The 19,404-nt window shown below is 36.6% G+C and overlaps 1 protein-coding gene across 2 annotated transcripts; it reads left to right on the top strand.

The window, feature by feature from the left end:
* Window positions 1-4,622: 4,622 nt before the first annotated feature.
* LOC113321549 lies at window positions 4,623-11,186 on the top strand. Of its 2 annotated transcripts, XM_026569446.1 has the most exons (10): window positions 4,623-4,698; window positions 6,426-6,714; window positions 7,569-7,608; window positions 7,703-7,784; window positions 7,964-8,006; window positions 8,111-8,212; window positions 8,425-8,493; window positions 8,618-8,861; window positions 9,156-9,262; window positions 9,408-11,186. In XM_026569446.1, exons 2-10 carry the CDS (start codon window positions 6,460-6,462, stop codon window positions 10,977-10,979), a joined length of 2,514 nt encoding a protein of 837 aa, XP_026425231.1. In that variant the 5' UTR covers window positions 4,623-4,698; window positions 6,426-6,459; the 3' UTR covers window positions 10,980-11,186. The 2 variants fall into 2 exon arrangements, with proteins under 2 accessions (XP_026425231.1, XP_026425230.1); XM_026569445.1 differs by lacking the exon at window positions 4,623-4,698 and having other exon boundaries at window positions 5,890-6,714.
* The last annotated feature ends 8,218 nt before the right edge of the window (window positions 11,187-19,404 follow it).

The raw sequence follows: 19,404 nt of genomic DNA, 5'->3' as shown, positions 1-19,404 counted from the left end.
GGATGTGTGTGATTCAATTGGTTCCGGTTAAGAAAAACTATTGTTATCTTGCTTTATTGTGTGGTATCAATTGTTTAGGCTTACAAAATTTCGGTGCAATTGCTGTGTTTTAATGCTAATGTTGTTTCAATTGCTTCCGGTTGAGGTGAATAATTATGCAAGTTGATTTATGTTGGTTTGTATGAATTATTTATGGCTTAACGAAATAAAAGGATTACGAGATGAGTTGTTTAGTCCAATTCGATTCCGAATAAGAGAAACTAAGTTAATTCTGACCTTAGTTAGAATTATCGAAGTGAGGTTTCAGTTATTCAAGTCTAATCGAATGCCTTAACAAGAAATGCTAGTTAACTAACCTAGTACTTGTCTTGTTTAAAATTGAAAGGTCTAAGTTTATGGATAATTAGAACCTGATGAGAAAAATAGAGTTATCTTTATTTTGATCTTATCGAATTAAGCGGTTGTTTTTGAACAATCGGTTTAGCAAAGGAACTAAGGTGCTTAGTAGGTTTTTGGTTTGCTAAACTAAATTGGAAAAATTGTTTCGGAAAATTGTTTCCTTGGTAACATATCAAAATAAAACTACTTGTAGTTTCGGTTTTGATATTGGTTATCAGAACATGATGTGTGGAACCCTCGTGCCTAATTCTACAGGTCACAAGTCTATTTTGAGATTTGTAAGATTCTTTTCGTGTTGTCCTTTATTTTTTCGTTTCTTTGTCATTTTGTGACAAAAAGGGGGAGAAATATATGGAGTAAACAAGTGATACTGCATTGATTTCATATTGATTGGTATCGCTGAGGAAAAGAACATTGGTGCTTAAACTTTTTATCTAAACGAAAGAGTGAAAGCACAGACTAAGGGGGAGTAACATGTCATATGAATTGCTATAACAAAGACGTGCGGTTTAACAAATCTATTACTCTTTTTCTTTGTTATTATAATGTCAACAGCGATATTTTCGAGGATTGAATATAAGCAGTTTAATGTGTTGTTGAATTCGGGAATCAAGCGTATGTGTAATGAATTCTTGTAATTTGTTTATCCATATGATGTAAGAGTTTTGTCACTAAAATTGACAAAGGGGGAGATTGTTAGAGCATAGCTCGGTTGAACCCACCAAGCGTTGGTATGTAAAGTTTGGTTGTTATATTTTAGTGAATCAAAACTCATGTTAAGAGTCGTTTGATTATGTACTAGAGTCAACTTCGTATAAGTTAGCTTGAAAGTATTAGGATATGAGACATTACAAGTATTGCGAAGACCTGAAGATGTGAAGAAGCAAGGAGATACAACGACAAAAATCATCCTTCCACTTGAGGTTAGTGATATTTGACTTGAAATGTTTCATTCCCTAAGTATCTTTCAAGTCGTGCATATTGAAAACAAAACTGCGAAGCATATTTGAACTCTAGATAGACATAGTATTAAGGAATAAAATACGAGGTTTGTTGCTTAACCATTAAACTTTGTAGATAAGACATCGCCATAATCATTTGAGTGCTATTGTGATTATGTATGAGTATAAGGTGAGGATTTCATCCTATGGAACAATGTTTTACATGTGTTCTAAGGAAGTAAGTTCATAAACTTTCTTGTTCTTTAGTATAGCACACCGCCAATGAGACCCAAAAATCCCGGAACAGAACAAGTCCAACAACTTCATTAAATTTCAATATAATACTGCCACTTGTAACCTTTGATGCTACCATTTTTTGTGCGCTTCAGTATGAACACAAATAACCCCATGGTATCAGTTTTTCCATGTAAAAGCAAATAGCAATCCGGATGGCATTGCAAGGACCTGATATGGAAACGCTCCAACAACTTCACATGCTCCATATGCACCATCCATAATACTCCCACTCTATCAAGTTAAAATCTTGGCACGCGTTTGTGCTTGGGTGCTTGCATCATCCTCTGTTACTAAAATTTCTGCTAAAAACATCAACCATACAAACAACATGACCCTTACGAAGAACAGAAGCATCAATAAGACAAATTTGTCTCACAATTAAATTGAGTGATTCTCCTACCACTTTAGTTAATCCCTTATTTTCTGTGCCACGTAAGCATCAAACCAGTCAGCGGCTTCAGAGGCGGACAATCTCACAAAGTCAAGTAAATACCATTTATTCCTTAACATCGGTTCATTAATCATTCAAGATAATAACCACTTAATAGGTTACAAAACAGTAGAGTTTAAACTTCGAAAACTGAAACGTTCACATATCTGCTGATTTCATAAGGAGGACATCGATTACGGTTAAAACTTTCATGATTACAGCAAATAAATCATGCTACCATCTTTAACATCAACAAACCAAAATCACAACGACATAATAGCATCATAATGATCACTTTCATATGTTAACTTTTTCCATCATAGATGAAGAATTATACAACTCAAATAACAATAGAAATAAAAACGAAATTTATCATGCTATTAGCAATAAACTCCATAAGTAACTTGACCAAAACAGAAAACTGCATATACCCTAATTGAAGAACATGAAAAACTATGGAAAATATAAGTAGAATGTTGGAATTTCAGCTTCATAATCATTATAATTTAGGCTTAAACATGATTATGATTAACCCATATACTCAAACGTCCATTAAGCCTAGTTTAAACACACTCTCCTATATCTGAGAAACTATGCAGAACAATCAAGTAACCACTTTATTAGCTGAATATATCTCTATCATTAGCATAACAGTAAGATACACATCAAGAATATAATACACAAAAACACATATTAAGAAGAAAGAAGTAAAACATATAAAACAAAAACAAGTACATGACTTAGCTTCTACTTCTATTTCCTCTCATTTCTTAGTTAATGGATTATCAGAAAAATACATATGTATAATAAGATAGAAGAGGGCTGAGTCACAGCTATGTGTCAACCAACCTGTCCATCATTAGTTGGTTGACACCTCACTAGGTGAACAACTGGACACCTAAGCTGATGACTGTAATCCAACTTAGCATTAATCTAGATTAACCAAAAACATGACTACCTTAAGCTAAAACATGATTAACTTAATCCAAACTGATTTGTTGCTAGACCAACATAAAGTCTAACACATATAAATTCGCAGTCATAGTTTCTTGAACAATAAATTGTTCTCAACCTCAAAAACGATAATCCTAAGAATATCCATTGCTTGGAATCATGTGTTGAGATTAATCAAGTATAAGTTTGAACTTGAAATTCTTCTTTATGATTCACCAATTATACTAAAGCCATACAACATTTCTCAGTAGATAGAAAGGTAGAAATAATAGGTAGATAGGATATTCAGTCTCACACTCTTTTGTTGATGAAATCACATATATCTTCGTTTTTTTTTCAATTTTCAATCTTCAACGGTCATTCTGTAAATTCTTGTACCCAGCTACTATGCATTAATCATATTATGAGACTACTATGCATTAATCCTAGATTATAAATCAAGATATAGTTTTGCGCAACTAACATTAACAACAAGCTTGACATACCAAAACTTGTAAGTTTGACCGAGAGGTGGTCTAACATAAGAAACATTCTAAAGTTGGAGCATCAAAATTATTTCATGAATACACTTAGTTTTGAATGGTGTATCATGTATGGATTTCTATGATCCTACAATATTACTAAACTCGAAGTAACCCCCTTTACTAGCTGACTTTGCAAGATATAATATACATCCAAATAAACCAAAACCTTGGTAAAAGGTTAGACATTACGTGTGTTCCGCTTTTCTCGTTCATATGACCTACTTCCTTGTAGTCTTTGATTCATTCAGAATAAATTCTTACTCAGGTTATATAAGTAACATATGAATAAGATTTTCATGAAAAATAAAAAAGAATATGGAAAACATGTCAGGCGTAATCCAATGTACTAGCATTTCTCTATAACTCGACACAATTTTCTGATCCATAAGTAGTAGCATTGATTCAGCTCCATACAATTATGAAGTCCAGATATTGGAGAGCTAGAAACAGAAGTTGAAATGTATACTAGGTACACCATATACATCCGCAACAAAATAAAAATCAACTCTTGAACCCGTCAACTTCATGGATATGTACCAAGGAGATGCATGCATACAAAACAACCCAATTTTGAACAACAAAGATATTATGCCTTGTGTTGTGCTATTTATGCTTAAATTTCGCAACGTTGCGGTAAAAATTACTTTCTTACTATGTCATATTCAAATCGAGCGTTACATGGTACTGGATTACGTCACCCGTGTCCTCAACATTGTGATGCCAACTGTTACACTAAGATTCTACAATATTCTCTCATTAATTTTTCTCTTCTATAGTTACGAAAGAAATTACTACCACACACGTGTTCGTCCCAACGGTTGGAGACTTATGCCATTTTTGCTGTTTTTTACGATGAAGCCAACCTACCCGAAATTTATTACAGAATCCTTGAGGCGACTGTACCAATGAAGGAGAGGCCAAATAAGAAAAAAAATACATTAATTGCTCGCTAAATTGGTATGTTGACGACGTTACACTAAAATCTATAAATTGGGGATCTACCAGAGATTGTGCATCATCACATAAAATTTTCTCATAGGAGTTTCAGTCGAAGTTCATTGCTTCTCTGAGTAAAAAAAAAAGTAGTGCAATTCAGTCAGTGTTCATTACTTGTTTGAAAGATCACGAGAAAACTACTATCATTTTCATCACTGTAAGAATCTATCTCTTTTATTCATAGTTTTGGTAGTAAAAATAGCATTTGATCCAAATTTTGCATATGCACTGAAGTACAAGTTTTTATCCAAATATATAATAGTAATAGCACTAAGTTTTTGATCTAGTAGGGTTTTACCCAAAAACTTTTACTAATAGTAAGTTTTACAATACTAGTAATACCACTATTTTTCTTTTTGAGGCTGTTACCAGAGTTTCATACTAGATACCAATAGCAATGTTTAAGTTTCTAGATCCAAATATTAACAGGTGATTTCCATGTTCTTTCTTACTTGTACTGTTACTTGAGTTTCATTTCACTTGTCTCAATCAAAATCAATTATTTTTATTTTTCTTTGGAATTTTTGGCTCCCTCCTAAACAATACAAATACAAGAGATTTTGAGTCACCTTTTGTATTTAAAAGATAATTCAATTCAACATCACTTGTGTTGTATTTATGCGAACTGATTTTTGTTTGATTTTCTTTAGTGTAGTATGTTGTTACCTCATTTCGTTGCAACAATTATTATCTCACCTTTTTGGTTCTTTATGTCGAAATCTATTATGTGGGTCTTTTTTAAATTTTTGTATGTTCATCTTAAATTAATTTGTTCATTGTTAAATGGTCATTTTTTGTAAAATCATGAAGCTTTAGTACTAAAGGTTTGATTTTTGTTTCATTTACCTCTGTCCATTTTGGAGAAAACCACTTTAGACATAATATAATTTTGGCCTGAGAAATATTCAATTTTGTTTGGATGCAGTTTTTTATTATTATTATTATTATTTCTGTTTTGAGTCTTGCTTCCTGCACCAAGCAAATGAATCCCTTGCACAAGGCTTTGGGTTTGGCTGAGTTTTTTATAAGCTCGGTCAACTGGGTCTCCCACTCGTCCCACAGCCAAAAAGATTTGTGTTGGCGGCTTGGCGCTCATATCCGCTAACTTGTAGGTCCAAAAACAGACCCTAAAAATCCTCGTCGGAAATATTTATTAATCAAATTCATGCAGTGATTTTAATGTTTAATTTATTTTGAAAAATATAAGCTTCTCAAAGTAGTAAAAAATTCTTCAATTAATCGTCGTATCTGTTTTTTCCTCAAAAGGCCATAAAAGAAAAAAAGTAAAAAACAAATCAATAAAATCACATGAACTCCTCCTTTTTTTCTCCCATCACTTTTTCATCTCTGCAAACAAAACCCCATTTCACCCTAAGGAGTAGTGTGAGTTCAGTCACATCACTCCCTTCTAAAACCCTCTTCTCAAACTATGGGGTTTTAGAGAAAAATTTCAATCTCCACAATTTCTATATAGAAAAACTAAAAGTCCCTTTGTCTTTTTTTTTTAAAATATTTTTCAGATTTTTTTTAATCCTAGTAAAATAAATAAATCAACAGACTAAAATCTGAGGTTGATGAAAGCATTTTTCTTGTCCGGGTCTTGATTATTTCGATCAAAAATCACTTTTCTGAGTTGCATTTTCAAGTTCTGATGTGACTACACAAAACCCCCCTTCAGTAAAGTGTCTGTACACATTCAGGGGGTACTATAAGAAAGAAATATAAAAAAACAATAACCCTTTTGTCACAGATCCTAGAAAGTGTTGGTACCTGCAACTAAAAAAAAAGATCATTGATCTTTGTCCTTATAATCTCTGTTGTTATACTGCAGAGAATGATAAAAATGGGTCAGCTAATTGTTTTATGTTTAATACATTTTTCAAGGTGGATTTTGTTTTTACTTCCAAAGTGAAAAAAAATGGAAGTCAGGCACAGGAGGAGTGCCAGAATCTTGGCACTAGAGGCTTCTAGGATTTGTCAAGGTACAGAACAAGAGAGAGACAAAGGAAAACAGATTGATTACTTCGAGGATTCAGATTCTAGTCAGGAATTTTCTACTGGGAAAAGAAGAGGAGGAGGAAGTAGTAAGAGGAAGAGGAAGCTAAGAGCAGTTGAAGATGTTGCAGCAGCAGTTATTCCTGTTGAAAGGGTAGTTAATCTTACCCATGAACAGGTGTGTGTGTGCTTGGATTTGTTTATTCCCTCTCTCTACTTTATGTTTTTTACTTGCATTTTTGGTGGAATTATGGGATCATTAATCTTAATTAGTTAAAGTAAGTATGAAATAGTTGAGAAGTCAAAACTAAGAATGTTTTTACATTTTGGGGTAAAATTAAAAATATGATAAAGTTGTTTAATGCTGTGTTATTTAGAAGTGCTGTACTTGGGTTGTGCTTGTATTTGGGTTTTTGAAATGATCTTAATTAAGATCTTAAATGGACAAGGACTAGAGCAGAAACTTTTGGGGAAAAACCCATGTCCCATATGGAGATTTGGGTACTGGAGATTTTAAGTTTGATAAGTAACTAAACAATAAGCTATTCATATAAGAACTAATCTGTCTTCGATTCAAGTTCACTTCTTATTTTTCTTGTCCAAATGGGTGAAAGAGAATTAGAATCTAGAATACAGTAGTATACATGTTATTTCAGTATCTTGGATTTACTGTACCAGATTGTCTATTTGTTCATTATAACTTAGTTGTGACTGTCTTTTTACAGTCTTAGTAAGACACATGAGACTGTCGATGAACTCGATTTTGTCATACTATTGGTTGTGTTGTTGGTTAGTAACTAACAAGTTTCCAGTGTTAGGAGTTTTCTGCTTCTGCGCTTCGGATAGGAAGTTTTCTGCTTGTTGTTGGTTGTATGTGCCTGTGAATTCTGTCCTGTTCAGCAGTAATAGGAAGTTTCTTTTGTACAAATTTAAGCTTTCATATGTTCACAATTCAAGGTTCTGTTGGTAAGTCCAGTATATTGGTTTTTCGTGCATACTCGTATTCTAATTACAATATCATGTCAACTGCAGATAATTGCAATCTCATCTGAAGGTCCTCCAAGCAATAATGGTATGCTACTTTCTTAAATCAAAGACGTAAACGGCATACATTGCATCTTTATAATGAGGGTTCACTTGATTATTTAATTGTTTTTCTGTGTCAGATTCAAATTTGTCCTTGCCAGTTACAATCAATCGACCTGCTGAACGACGTCTATTCGAACTTATCATTGACATACTAGAAAAGTAATTACTTCTCCCAGCTTCATTTTGTCTTTTATATTTGGGGTTTTTCATACTTTAGCAAAGTTGAGACTGCTTCAACATAACTAGAGAGAAAAGCTTGAGCTATTCCAAGAAAATTTCGCTTTCATTAAAATTCTCCCTCAGATAGGTAAAATTGAATGTATATTTTTTTTGTACAGGCGCGATAAGCAGAAAGTATTTGCTCAGCCAGTTGACCCTGAGGTTTGTATTTATGTTACTGCTAAGTTTTTTAATTTCTCAAATCCTGACAATCTAAGTATCTACTTATCCTGCTGTTTCTGATGGAAAACATTTTCTCGCTTCAGGAGGCGGAGGGGTATTATGAGCAAATTAAAGTACCAATGGATTTCAGCACCATTAAGACAAAGATTCATGATGGGCTGTATACATCTGTAGACACATTTGAGGTTTATACCATTATCACAGTTCGTTATCTTTCTGCAGTTCTATTTGCATAAATGATACTGGCAAAAAACCCTGAACAAAATACTAGATAGATAATTGAGTCTGTACATCTGGTGGTTGTATGACATATAAATTTAGTGTAGCACTATGCTTTTCTTACCTGATTGCGTTTTTTGTTGTCAAGCGACTGATAGAACTTTGAATTCTTGTACAGACTGATGTAATGTTGATATTCACCAATGCGATGCATTTCAATGGGGAGGGTACCTTCTACTACAAGCAGGTTAGAGTTTCATAACTTTATGATGTTGTAATCATGAAACTTTTACGACTAAAAAAACAATGGATATTGTGGAGATCTTTTACGCGCTTATTACAAAATAATTGAGAACCTTATCTTTCTCCAGGCTTTTGCCATGTATGTACTAGCACATAAGGTCTTTTATGCCGTGAGAAATGATCGAAGAAACTATGAAGTGGTACTGGCTGAGATAATACCGAAACCTGGCAGGAAACCAGGATCTCAAAATAGAGCAGAGAGATCAAATGGCACAAACACTGGTGGTGCTCGAAGGGGTAGGCCTTCCTTACATGGTTCTTCGAGTCTTGGAAGAAGAACCCACTCCCAAAAGCACCAGGAAAAAGATTCGGGTAAGAAGTGACTACTGAATGTGCAAGTAATCATCAGGAACACAACATGACCTTTCTGGGTCAAATAGTTAATCGAATTCTCTTTTGAGATATATTTGATGTTGTTTTACCCTCTTTTAAGTTTTAACATGGTCAATGACACCAGCTTTGGGATTTTTAGAGTCTCTATGTGTAAATTCTACTACATAATATGGCATAAGGAAGCCCTTGTCATAAGCTGTTACCTATACTAGGTTTTTCTTGTTATTTGAGGAATTACGTGGTTGTTTATTCCCCTTATCTCTCCCTAAACAGATGTTGCAGAAGAAAGTCGCCGAAATGCCAAGCCCTGGAAGGATTTCATCAGTCAAGAAGAATCTATTGTTTCAACAGTTTATGACAGCTCAAAACAACTAGTGAATGTAAGTCGTTTATGCATGATCATATACGTATTCTTATATAACAATGTACTGTATTGATAACAAGGTGCATATACAAGTAGGTGATAAGGGAAAGTTTTCTACCTCTTTTGAAAATTGTCTCCGGTTCTATGTTTCTTGTTTGCAGGTGAACCAAGGAGGTATTACGTACGAGGAAAGTTTAAGGAACTACACGAAAGGTATGGGAGAAAGGGTTCAGACAGTTGCAGACCGGAAGTTACTGTTAGCATCTCAGATTGGTGCTCGGAATAGTCTGATTGCAGCAACAGCATCTAACCAACGAAGTTTGAATCTTCAAAACAATGCCGTGAACATGCCAAAATCGCAGGATTTCTACAACAACTTCCCCAGTCGTTCGACCACACCCAGTCCTGCCATCAATTTTTCTACAACTCTCAATGTTATTAACAACAATCCAGCATTTCCAACTATACCGAGTCGAATCAGTACCTTCGGTAATCCAAAGTCCCAGAATTTGTTTAACAGCTTATCCAGTTTACCAGTATACCAGTCTCTTCCTACAAACTTCTCTGGAAAATCAGATTCTCACGGTTCTTTCAGAGGAGAAAGTAGCAATCAGAATCAGATTCAGAACTCCAATATTCAAATGGGTTCCAATTTCCCCACTACTGGTATTAGAGATTTTAATCTTCCATTGAATGGGGTGGAAAATCACAGCAATGGGCTGGCAGCAGTAGATTCTGGCAAGCTCTGCAACAGCAATCCATCACCTGACTTGGTTTCTAGACTCCCTGAATATGTAGGTAGAAATAATAACATATCTGAAGATACTTCGGCACGTTTCCGAGCCATGATGGGAGCTAATTCAAAGCAAGCCTCAAACGGCACACATACTTCAGGCGCACGAGCTGCAGAGACTCGAGCAATTAATCTACCAGGGCCAAGCTACAGAGTTAACCCAGTTCCAAAATGGAATCAACCTAGCCCTGCTTGGCAGCCTTTAAAGAATCAAGGCAGCACTGCACCAGCCCCTGTGAACGGAAATAATGTGTCTCTGGTAGGTCATGGAATGGAATGGGGCAACCAGAACTTGGGCTCAAACTCGTTTGGTGGAGAGAATCTTATAATGTCTGCACCAGATCCAGGCACTGTTGGTTTAGCTGCAATGCAACCAGTCTTGGACTGGAATAGACGAAATCCAGTTCCGTACTCTTCAAGGGATGTGAAGCAACTAATGGAAGCACAAGGTGCAGTACATGGAATCAACTCCGCTCAAGCAAGCTCCAGTTCACACTCTTTGAGCACAGAGAGACAGGAAATGGGACCACCAGCACCAAGTGTCTTCTATGGCGCAAAGTCTGCGCAGTCAAGTTCTGCCCCTCAGTGGATTCAACGCAACTTCAGTTCACATTCTTTGGGTGGGCAGCGTCAATCCCTGAACCTAGCTGGTGTAGGCTACGGAGTCGATTTGAATCAAGGAGGTTTTCCTTCTGAACCAAATCCAGAATGCAACCAACTGAAACCATTTCCTCAAGTTATTGACATGTTGGACTGGCAGAACCCGCAAGCTGGGGTAAGCTCATTGAACCAGGAGGGTAGTTTCCAGAGGGAGTTTCCAGTTCCAGAGGGAGCACTTGTTGGGTTCTGTGGGAGGCCAACATATGGTAACCAAACTGAATTGAATACCTTACCTTTGTTGGACCAACAACAACAGCCTGATTTAGCACTTCAGTTATGAATGAAAAACATATAGAAAAAAAGAAATTGGAAATAGAAACATAGAAAAATAGGAAGAAATAGGTGAAAGAAGAGGTGGGAAAATAATAGACAGACATAAATGTTGTCTGTTGCTTAGAAAAGTTTGCATTTTTTTTTATTTTTTTTAAGCAGTTTTTGCATTTGATATGAAATAACTTTGATTTTTTATAATATAAGTTTATAATTTTAGAATAGCAATCCTTCTTTTAGTGCTTAAAATGTTGTAATAGTATACATTTTCCAGTTACTGATTCTCTGCAGTTTCCTCAGCTTTGCCAGAATAGCATTTTTCCGCAGTTGCGAGGGTTCGAACCCTCAACCTTTATCCATCCCGCAGAAGGTTACTATAACTCCGGAATAGGTTCACTCTGTGGAGTGAACTCGGTGAAGTAATCACTGGGGGGAGAGTGAGAGGCTTCTAATTTTGCTTCCATGGCGATTGCAACTCTATATCTGTGAACACACAAATCACGAAGGCATCCGAATGCTCACAACCAATCATCGTAATCTAGAGTGATTTGTGATGATGATATCTTAGTGTTGATTCCTTGGCTCAAAACCTTCAGGTTTATCACAGCCTCATCTAACAACTCCATGCGGGGCGTTTGCGCACGGGATATAGGTAAAAACAAAGAAAGCAAAGTGTACAAGTAAAGATCCATGGGGTTAGACAGATATAAAGTGCTAATGTAAACAAGACCGAGGTTTACGTGGTTCATCACTAAGGCCTACGTCCACGGGGTTTGTTGTTTCACTATGTTCTTCACGGTTACAAGAGTAGTCGAATGACTTTTGGGTTTACATGTATTTTCTCTTCTAAAGGATTAACTTACACTCGTAATCTCTCTCCTTTCCTTCCTGATTTTTCCGATCCCCCTTCCTCTTGGTGGAGAGGGGGTATTTATAGGGTTAGAGTGTGGGACCCATCTCTGAAGGCCGTTGGAACCTTATCTTCTAGTGTCTTGTGTCCATCACGCAGAGGTCTGCGTTTTCCACTTGATCACGCAGAGACATCCTCGCTCGTTCCACGGGTTGATCGACACGTATACTGCTCAGAGTGTTTAATGAGGGTGGTTGAGATGCCTGCTCGTGTCAGACAAGTGTCTTCTGCCCCTGTCACTGTTGTAGTACTTCGATTGCGATAAATACGGATTCGATGCTCGGACTTGAATAAATTTAAAAACAAAAATATATACAAAATTTTCACAGGATCAAGAGATACTGGGACTCAGGATTTCACCAATTCTTATACTCATGCGATTCAATTATTAATTCTAGACAATTAAAGCTTATATTGATAACAAATATCGACTCTTACTTTGCCAAACATAGATTTTGTAAGTATTATATGTAAATCATAAGCATGATGCATCAATAATCTCATGGATTAAGCATACATCATCATACAAAATCACAAATAATCAATAAAAATCATAATTCCATTCATAATAGTGCAAATAGTCATAAAAGAATTAAATAAAATTACTCATACATAAAGAATGGTTTCCTCCATCATCCCAGTATTGGGGTTAGCTATTCATATCAATCACGCACTCAACATATTAATTCAAAGCTCAAAGTGTAATTAAAAGAGTCAAAAGTTATAAAATAGTAGTTCTGAGACTCACAAAACACGTCCAGAAAAGAACGACAACAGAAAACTGCAGCGAACTGCGACACCTCTCTTCTGTTGAGCTGCTGAAAATAAGACTGTTCTGAAGCTGCTGAAAATAAGACTGTCCTGGAGAGTCTGTTCTTCGTGTTCTTGAAGCTTTTTAATGGCAGCAGCAACAGCAGGTGAACATTGCTGCTACTCCTTCTTCTTCGCTCCTCCTGGCTCTGTATCGACCCCAAACTCTTCATGCCCCTTCTCTGACATAAAACCAACTATTTATAGGCTTTAAATCCCCTTGAAACTCGATCAAACCCCTTGGAAATCTCCATTATTCTTTACGGGTTGTTTGAAGAATAATCTTCTTCTTGTTGCGTTACAGGCTGTTTCTAGCTATTCTCTCGTCTCAAATATCTTCTAGGACTTTTACCCAACTGTTTTGATGTATATCCCACGCAAGATATCCCATAAATCTCTCAAACTAATCTCAAACCCTAAACAGAAACCGTGTGCACTGTCTTGACTTTGTGTGGATTTTCTGACTTATCCAGCCCAATTAGATGGGTATAATCGCTTCTAACAGGTCCCTTATGTCTTGTAGAGTCCGTGGGTACCAAATTTGCCCATTTAATCGCCTCCTAGGTCGCTCAAATCATTGATCCAAAACTGTTGACGCTGCTGCCTTTTTTCCCGCCAAAATCCAGTTCCGGTGTCCCTTTAGTACATGCCCTGAAATGGGGTGCCCCTTAGTAATTAGGTTACCCCTTATCCAAAGTGAGAGTCCGTATAGTAATTTTCTCCCACGAGCGCAAAAACCACTTTTTAGCCAATTTCGCCGCAAAGCTTATTTCTCCAAAAACACCTACAAAGACATAAAATAACCAAATAAGTACAAAATAGAGTACTAACAATATAAACAATTGGGACAAATTAGACACATAAATGCGTCTATCAAATACCCCCAAACTTATTATTTGCTAGTCCTCGAGCAAATCTAATCTAAAATAAAATGACTACACTTAGCACGTGCAGTAAGCCGTTAAACCACTAGGTGGCCCTAGTGGCGGAGTGTTGTCTCCGGGGGGTTTACCAGAGGTGTACCCACAAAACCTTAATACTCCAGAGCTTAGCTATCTACGCAGAACCTTGGAAGGCACTAAAGAATCTCCTTGGTTGGCATACTTATTGACTACAGGAAGAAGTACCCTGATGCGAAATTCCAATTGTTGTACACGAGTTTGCACTCAAGCATACTAAAATTCATATAAAGTGACAGAGCTCTACTCAGATAGTTGCACTATGGACATCATATTCGGAGTCTAAACTAATCACATGGATAGATCAAGAAGATGGATATAGAAAACATAGATGGTTTTGATGTTTACTAAGTGAACGACGTTTCCCATATCTCTCTGAAGGCCTCCGCCAAAATGAACCTATCCTAATGGATTGAGATACTAGTCTGACTAATATCAACACACTGGCATATACAAGGGTACCAGTGGTCGATAACCTAACTCTAGGTCAACACAACTGGCATATACAAGGGTACCAGTGGTCGACTTTATTGAATTTATTCCTTTTGGTCAAATGGTCTGGTCTCAATTTTTTTTTTTTTTTTTTTTTATGGTATCTCAATCACTCTAAATCACCCTAGAATTGGTAATAACTTGAATCGTGGGCCCCACCTATCACTTAGAGAAACATAGTTTAAAAACAAAATAAAATAAAAATAGAAGTGAAAAGGACTCAACGAGATATGGTGAAACTATCATGTTATTTCTAACACCTGAGCTCTGTGCTTTTATGAATAGACTCTTTAGATGTTTCCATCTAATCAGATTGGTTCCTCAAACTCCTACAATTAAAATGCTTCCATCCACTTAGATTAGTTAGTGCAATCCTCAATAGGCATAAATTTCTAAGCTTTGGAGTTTATTTATTCATACTAAAAAGTTTCTCCCATACCCCCAAACTTAAACCTAACATTGTCCTCAATGTTCTAAAGATGAAATTAAAAGCATGAACAAGGAGAAACTGTTACCATTTGAAATGAAAGAGTTACGGAAGGATATTACCTGGTTGCATGAGATTGGGTTACCTCCCAAGAAGTGCTAAGTTTAAAGTCTTCAGCCAGACTAAGAAAAGTATTAGTCAACTCGAACCGTATAACAGTAGCCGGAATAACTGTGGGTCTTTAACACCAAAAAGAGCTGACAAAAGGAAACTGCAGTGAACCAAGAAAATGTACAATACTAGCATGCCCTTACCTAGTTTCCTGATTAAGATATCTATATCTAATTGTGGTTCAGGCTCAGGTTCTATAAAAGGGTCTAAATATATTTCTTTAGGCTGCAACTCCTCAAAATTGAGATCCGAATTATTAGGTCCTAGAGTCTGTAAGTACTTAAATAAGAACTTAGAAGCACAAAATAATAACCTAAATAATTGAGGATCCTCTAAGTCAATCAGGTTTGACTTACATAATTGACCACAGTGAGAGTAGTGGTCATTCTTAAGAAAATGTGTCGATTCTAATATCCTAAAGTAATTAGGTTTAGTCTCAGAACTTAATAATTGACACATTTGAAATTTATACGTTCCCACAATTGTTTGAAAAATATTTGGTGGGAAAACAAAGTCGATCTTAGTATCATAGCCTGGTCTAACCTCATCAACCAGAGGATGGGTTTCTAACAACTGAACTTCCTTATGGACATCACTAGGTTCAGGAAAACGAGTATGAAAGTAATCTTGTAAAATGGTTGAGGCATTGATGTCAAGTCCTAAGTGTGGGGACTTTCTGAGAGTTAAAGGTAAGGCACTAGGGAAGTGATAATCACCCCCAAACTTAGAGTTTTCAGTTTCTCTAGATAGACTTCTAATTTTTTCTTGAATTTCCGTATCTTCAGAGTCCTTAAAATATTCAAGAGATTCTTCTAAGTTATTATCAGGTAGTGCATCTTTACTCATCTCTACGGGTCTATCTTCTTCTTCCAAGACTATTGTTTCTAAGTCGCTAGACTCTAAAACAGTATTTTCGAAATGAACCCGTTCCTCTAAACCACTATCGGCTTCGTAATCAAAAGGAAAAACTACATCGTCTAAAACGGTGGTATCCCTAATCAAATCCTCGTCCTTTTGAATAGGTGAATAATCATAAAAATTATTTGGATTTGAAGTAGAAATAATATAATCACTATAAAGCTCAATTGGATTACTAGATTCCTGATTACTATGCCTACATGTTTCAGATTCTTCATCACTACTATCCTCATCATCATAATAGTACGAAGATGATTGAACCTTATCTAAATAAGTAGTGTTACCAATTATAACCTCGTTATCTTGATTATGTGAAAAAGTATCTTCATTCTCAAGGGTATTATTGGATACACTATATTGGCAATTCAAGTTATTTCGAGCAATACTTTCATTCGTCTCTAACTCAAGTCTACGTGTCGACTCAGCTATCCTCTCAAGGGTCTCTTCCAAAGAAAGTTCCCTTAGTGTAGGATCTAAGTTTTGAGTTAATCTATTGAGGATATCTTCTACAGATTCAGTTGTTGTTGCAGTTCTTTCGTCCATAACTACATTATTCACCTCATCTAATTTATACGTCGATTCAGCTAACTGACGTGATGACTTAGCTAAATTCCTGAGAGTCTCTTCTAGAGAAGGAATAGGAACTGAAGGATCATAATAAGGACTACTTTTCAAAAGTTTTATTGTATCCTCTAAAGACGAAGAACTAGTATTATAATCTTCTTGCTCGTATGACTGATGCGTGTGCGGATAGTAATTGGGCTCACCATGGTATGAACCATAACCTTGAAAAGGTTGGCGTCCCCAGTCACTATTCTCACTATGGTCATAATACTGATGATGTCCATATTCAAATTCAGGTCGATATTCATTGTATTGGCTTCTATCATACCAGTTCGACATTCTTAATTGCAGGGGAATTCTACGCAATCACAAACAAGTCCGACTCGACCAAATCAAACCTATAGAATCTAGCAAACAAAAAGCATGATGGCTCCACTTAGATTGTTTTCTAGACCAGCTTCTATTCCTTCGAAAAGGAATTCGTTACAATTTGAGCACACCCCTCTGGAATCAATCCGAGCTAATGTAAGTTGAATCGAGGCGAGGGAAGCTCAGTGGAGCTTTGATACCCAAGGCCTCACCGCTATCACAAGGCAGCGCAGTCACGCATTCAACTCACAGAAACCATCATGAACTTTGAAATGTGCTTAAAGAGCAACCAATATTTTTCGAACGAGTTTCCTATTAAGCTCGTTACCCTATTGGTCTCGTTCTATTCAAAATTTTAGGCTTAGGTTCTCGTTTGGTTTCGTTTTCCTAAGGCGGGCAAGAAGGAAATGGTGATGAAATCCGAGTCCTTATCTTGTTTAGGCCAGGCCTTGCCCTTTACTAGGAAAATGAAGACAGTCCGGTTCGTCCTCAAACAATTATCACCTTAAGGCAGACAGTAACCCGCTTGCATGACTTTTGGTCGTTTAGTCGAATGACTTTTGGGTTTACATGTATTTTCTCTTCTAAAGGATTAACTTACACTCGTAATCTCTCTCCTTTCCTTCCTGATTTTTCCGATCCCCCTTCCTCTTGGTGGAGAGGGGGTATTTATAGGGTTAGAGTGTGGGACCCATCTCTGAAGGCCGTTGGAACCTTATCTTCTAGTGTCTTGTGTCCATCACGCAGAGGTCTGCGTTTTCCACTTGATCACGCAGAGACATCCTCGCTCGTTCCACGGGTTGATCGACACGTATACTGCTCAGAGTGTTTAATGAGGGTGGTTGAGATGCCTGCTCGTGTCAGACAAGTGTCTTCTGCCCCTGTCACTGTTGTAGTACTTCGATTGCGATAAATACGGATTCGATGCTCGGACTTGAATAGATTTAAAAACAAAAATATATACAAAATTGTCACAGGATCAAGAGATACTGGGACTCAGGATTTCACCAATTCTTATACTCATGCGATTCAATTATTAATTCTAGACAATTAAAGCTTATATTGATAACAAATATCGACTCTTACTTTGCCAAACATAGATTTTGTAAGTATTATATGTAAATCATAAGCATGATGCATCAATAATCTCATGGATTAAGCATACATCATCAGACAAAATCACAAATAATCAATAAAAATCATAATTCCATTCATAATAGTGCAAATAGTCATAAAAGAATTAAATAAAATTACTCATGCATAAAGAATGGTTTCCTCCATCATCCCAGTATTGGGGTTAGCTATTCATATCAATCACGCACTCAACATATTAATTCAAAGCTCAAAGTGTAATTAAAAGAGTCAAAAGTTATAAAATAGTAGTTCTGAGACTCACAAAACACGTCCAGAAAAGAACGACAACAGAAAACTGCAGCGAACTGCGACACCTCTCTTCTGTTGAGCTGCTGAAAATAAGACTGTTCTGAAGCTGCTGAAAATAAGACTGTCCTGGAGAGTCTGTTCTTCGTGTTCTTGAAGCTTTTTAATGGCAGCAGCAGCAGCAGGTGAACATTGCTGCTACTCCTTCTTCTTCGCTCCTCCTGGCTCTGTATCGACCCCAAACTCTTCATGCCCCTTCTCTGACATAAAACCAACTATTTATAGGCTTTAAATCCCCTTGAAACTCGATCAAACCCCTTGGAAATCTCCATTATTCTTTACGGGTTGTTTGAAGAATAATCTTCTTCTTGTTGCGTTACAGGCTGTTTCTAGCTATTCTCTCGTCTCAATATCTTCTAGGACTTTTACCCAACTGTTTTGATGTATATCCCACGCAAGATATCCCATAAATCTCTCAAACTAATCTCAAACCCTAAACAGAAACCGTGTGCACTGTCTTGACTTTGTGTGGATTTTCTGACTTATCCAGCCCAATTAGATGGGTATAATCGCTTCTAACAGGTCCCTTATGTCTTGTAGAGTCCGTGGGTACCAAATTTGCCCATTTAATCGCCTCCTAGGTCGCTCAAATCATTGATCCAAAACTGTTGACGCTGCTGCCTTTTTTCCCGCCAAAATCCAGTTCCGGTGTCCCTTTAGTACATGCCCTGAAATGGGGTGCCCCTTAGTAATTAGGTTACCCCTTATCCAAAGTGAGAGTCCGTATAGTAATTTTCTCCCACGAGCGCAAAAACCACTTTTTAGCCAATTTCGCCGCAAAAGCTTATTTCTCCAAAAACACCTACAAAGACATAAAATAACCAAATAAGTACAAAATAGAGTACTAACAATATAAACAATTGGGACAAATTAGACACATAAATGCGTCTATCAGTCACGTCCGTGTCAGCTAACTTTCTCTCCACCGTTGATCTTAGCTTCTTTTGGGATGAGATAAAGTGACTCCTTGGGGTTTATTTGGTGTTCCGTAGTGCATCATATTTTGATGTCTCGGCCTGCATGCTTTCCACGTATTTTTCTATATACACGTGTCTGATGGTGAGATATATGTATACACAATTTGCCCCTTTTCTTCGGGCTTGAATGTTTAATGAGTGCATTGAAGAAAACAGTCGTTGCATATTCTTCTATCTCTCCTAATAACTTTTCCTAGATACTTGGGCACGTCTTTTATTTGTGCATTAACTGCTCATGTAACGGGCACGTTTCCCATTCCTCCATTAATTTCCTTCTCTTTCTTTCGGGTATATTAAGGAAAGAGAGAATTAATTTCATTCTTCCTAAACATTCTCTCGATTTTAATTCTTCGTTCTTCAGCCCTTAAATTCTCTGTCAGTCTTCATTCTTCAACCCT

This window comes from Papaver somniferum, chromosome 11, assembly GCF_003573695.1.
Source record: "Papaver somniferum cultivar HN1 chromosome 11, ASM357369v1, whole genome shotgun sequence".
NCBI lineage: Eukaryota > Viridiplantae > Streptophyta > Magnoliopsida > Ranunculales > Papaveraceae > Papaver > Papaver somniferum.
The sequence above is the reverse complement of the archived record's forward strand: the minus strand, read 5'-3'. Positions and strand labels throughout refer to the sequence as shown.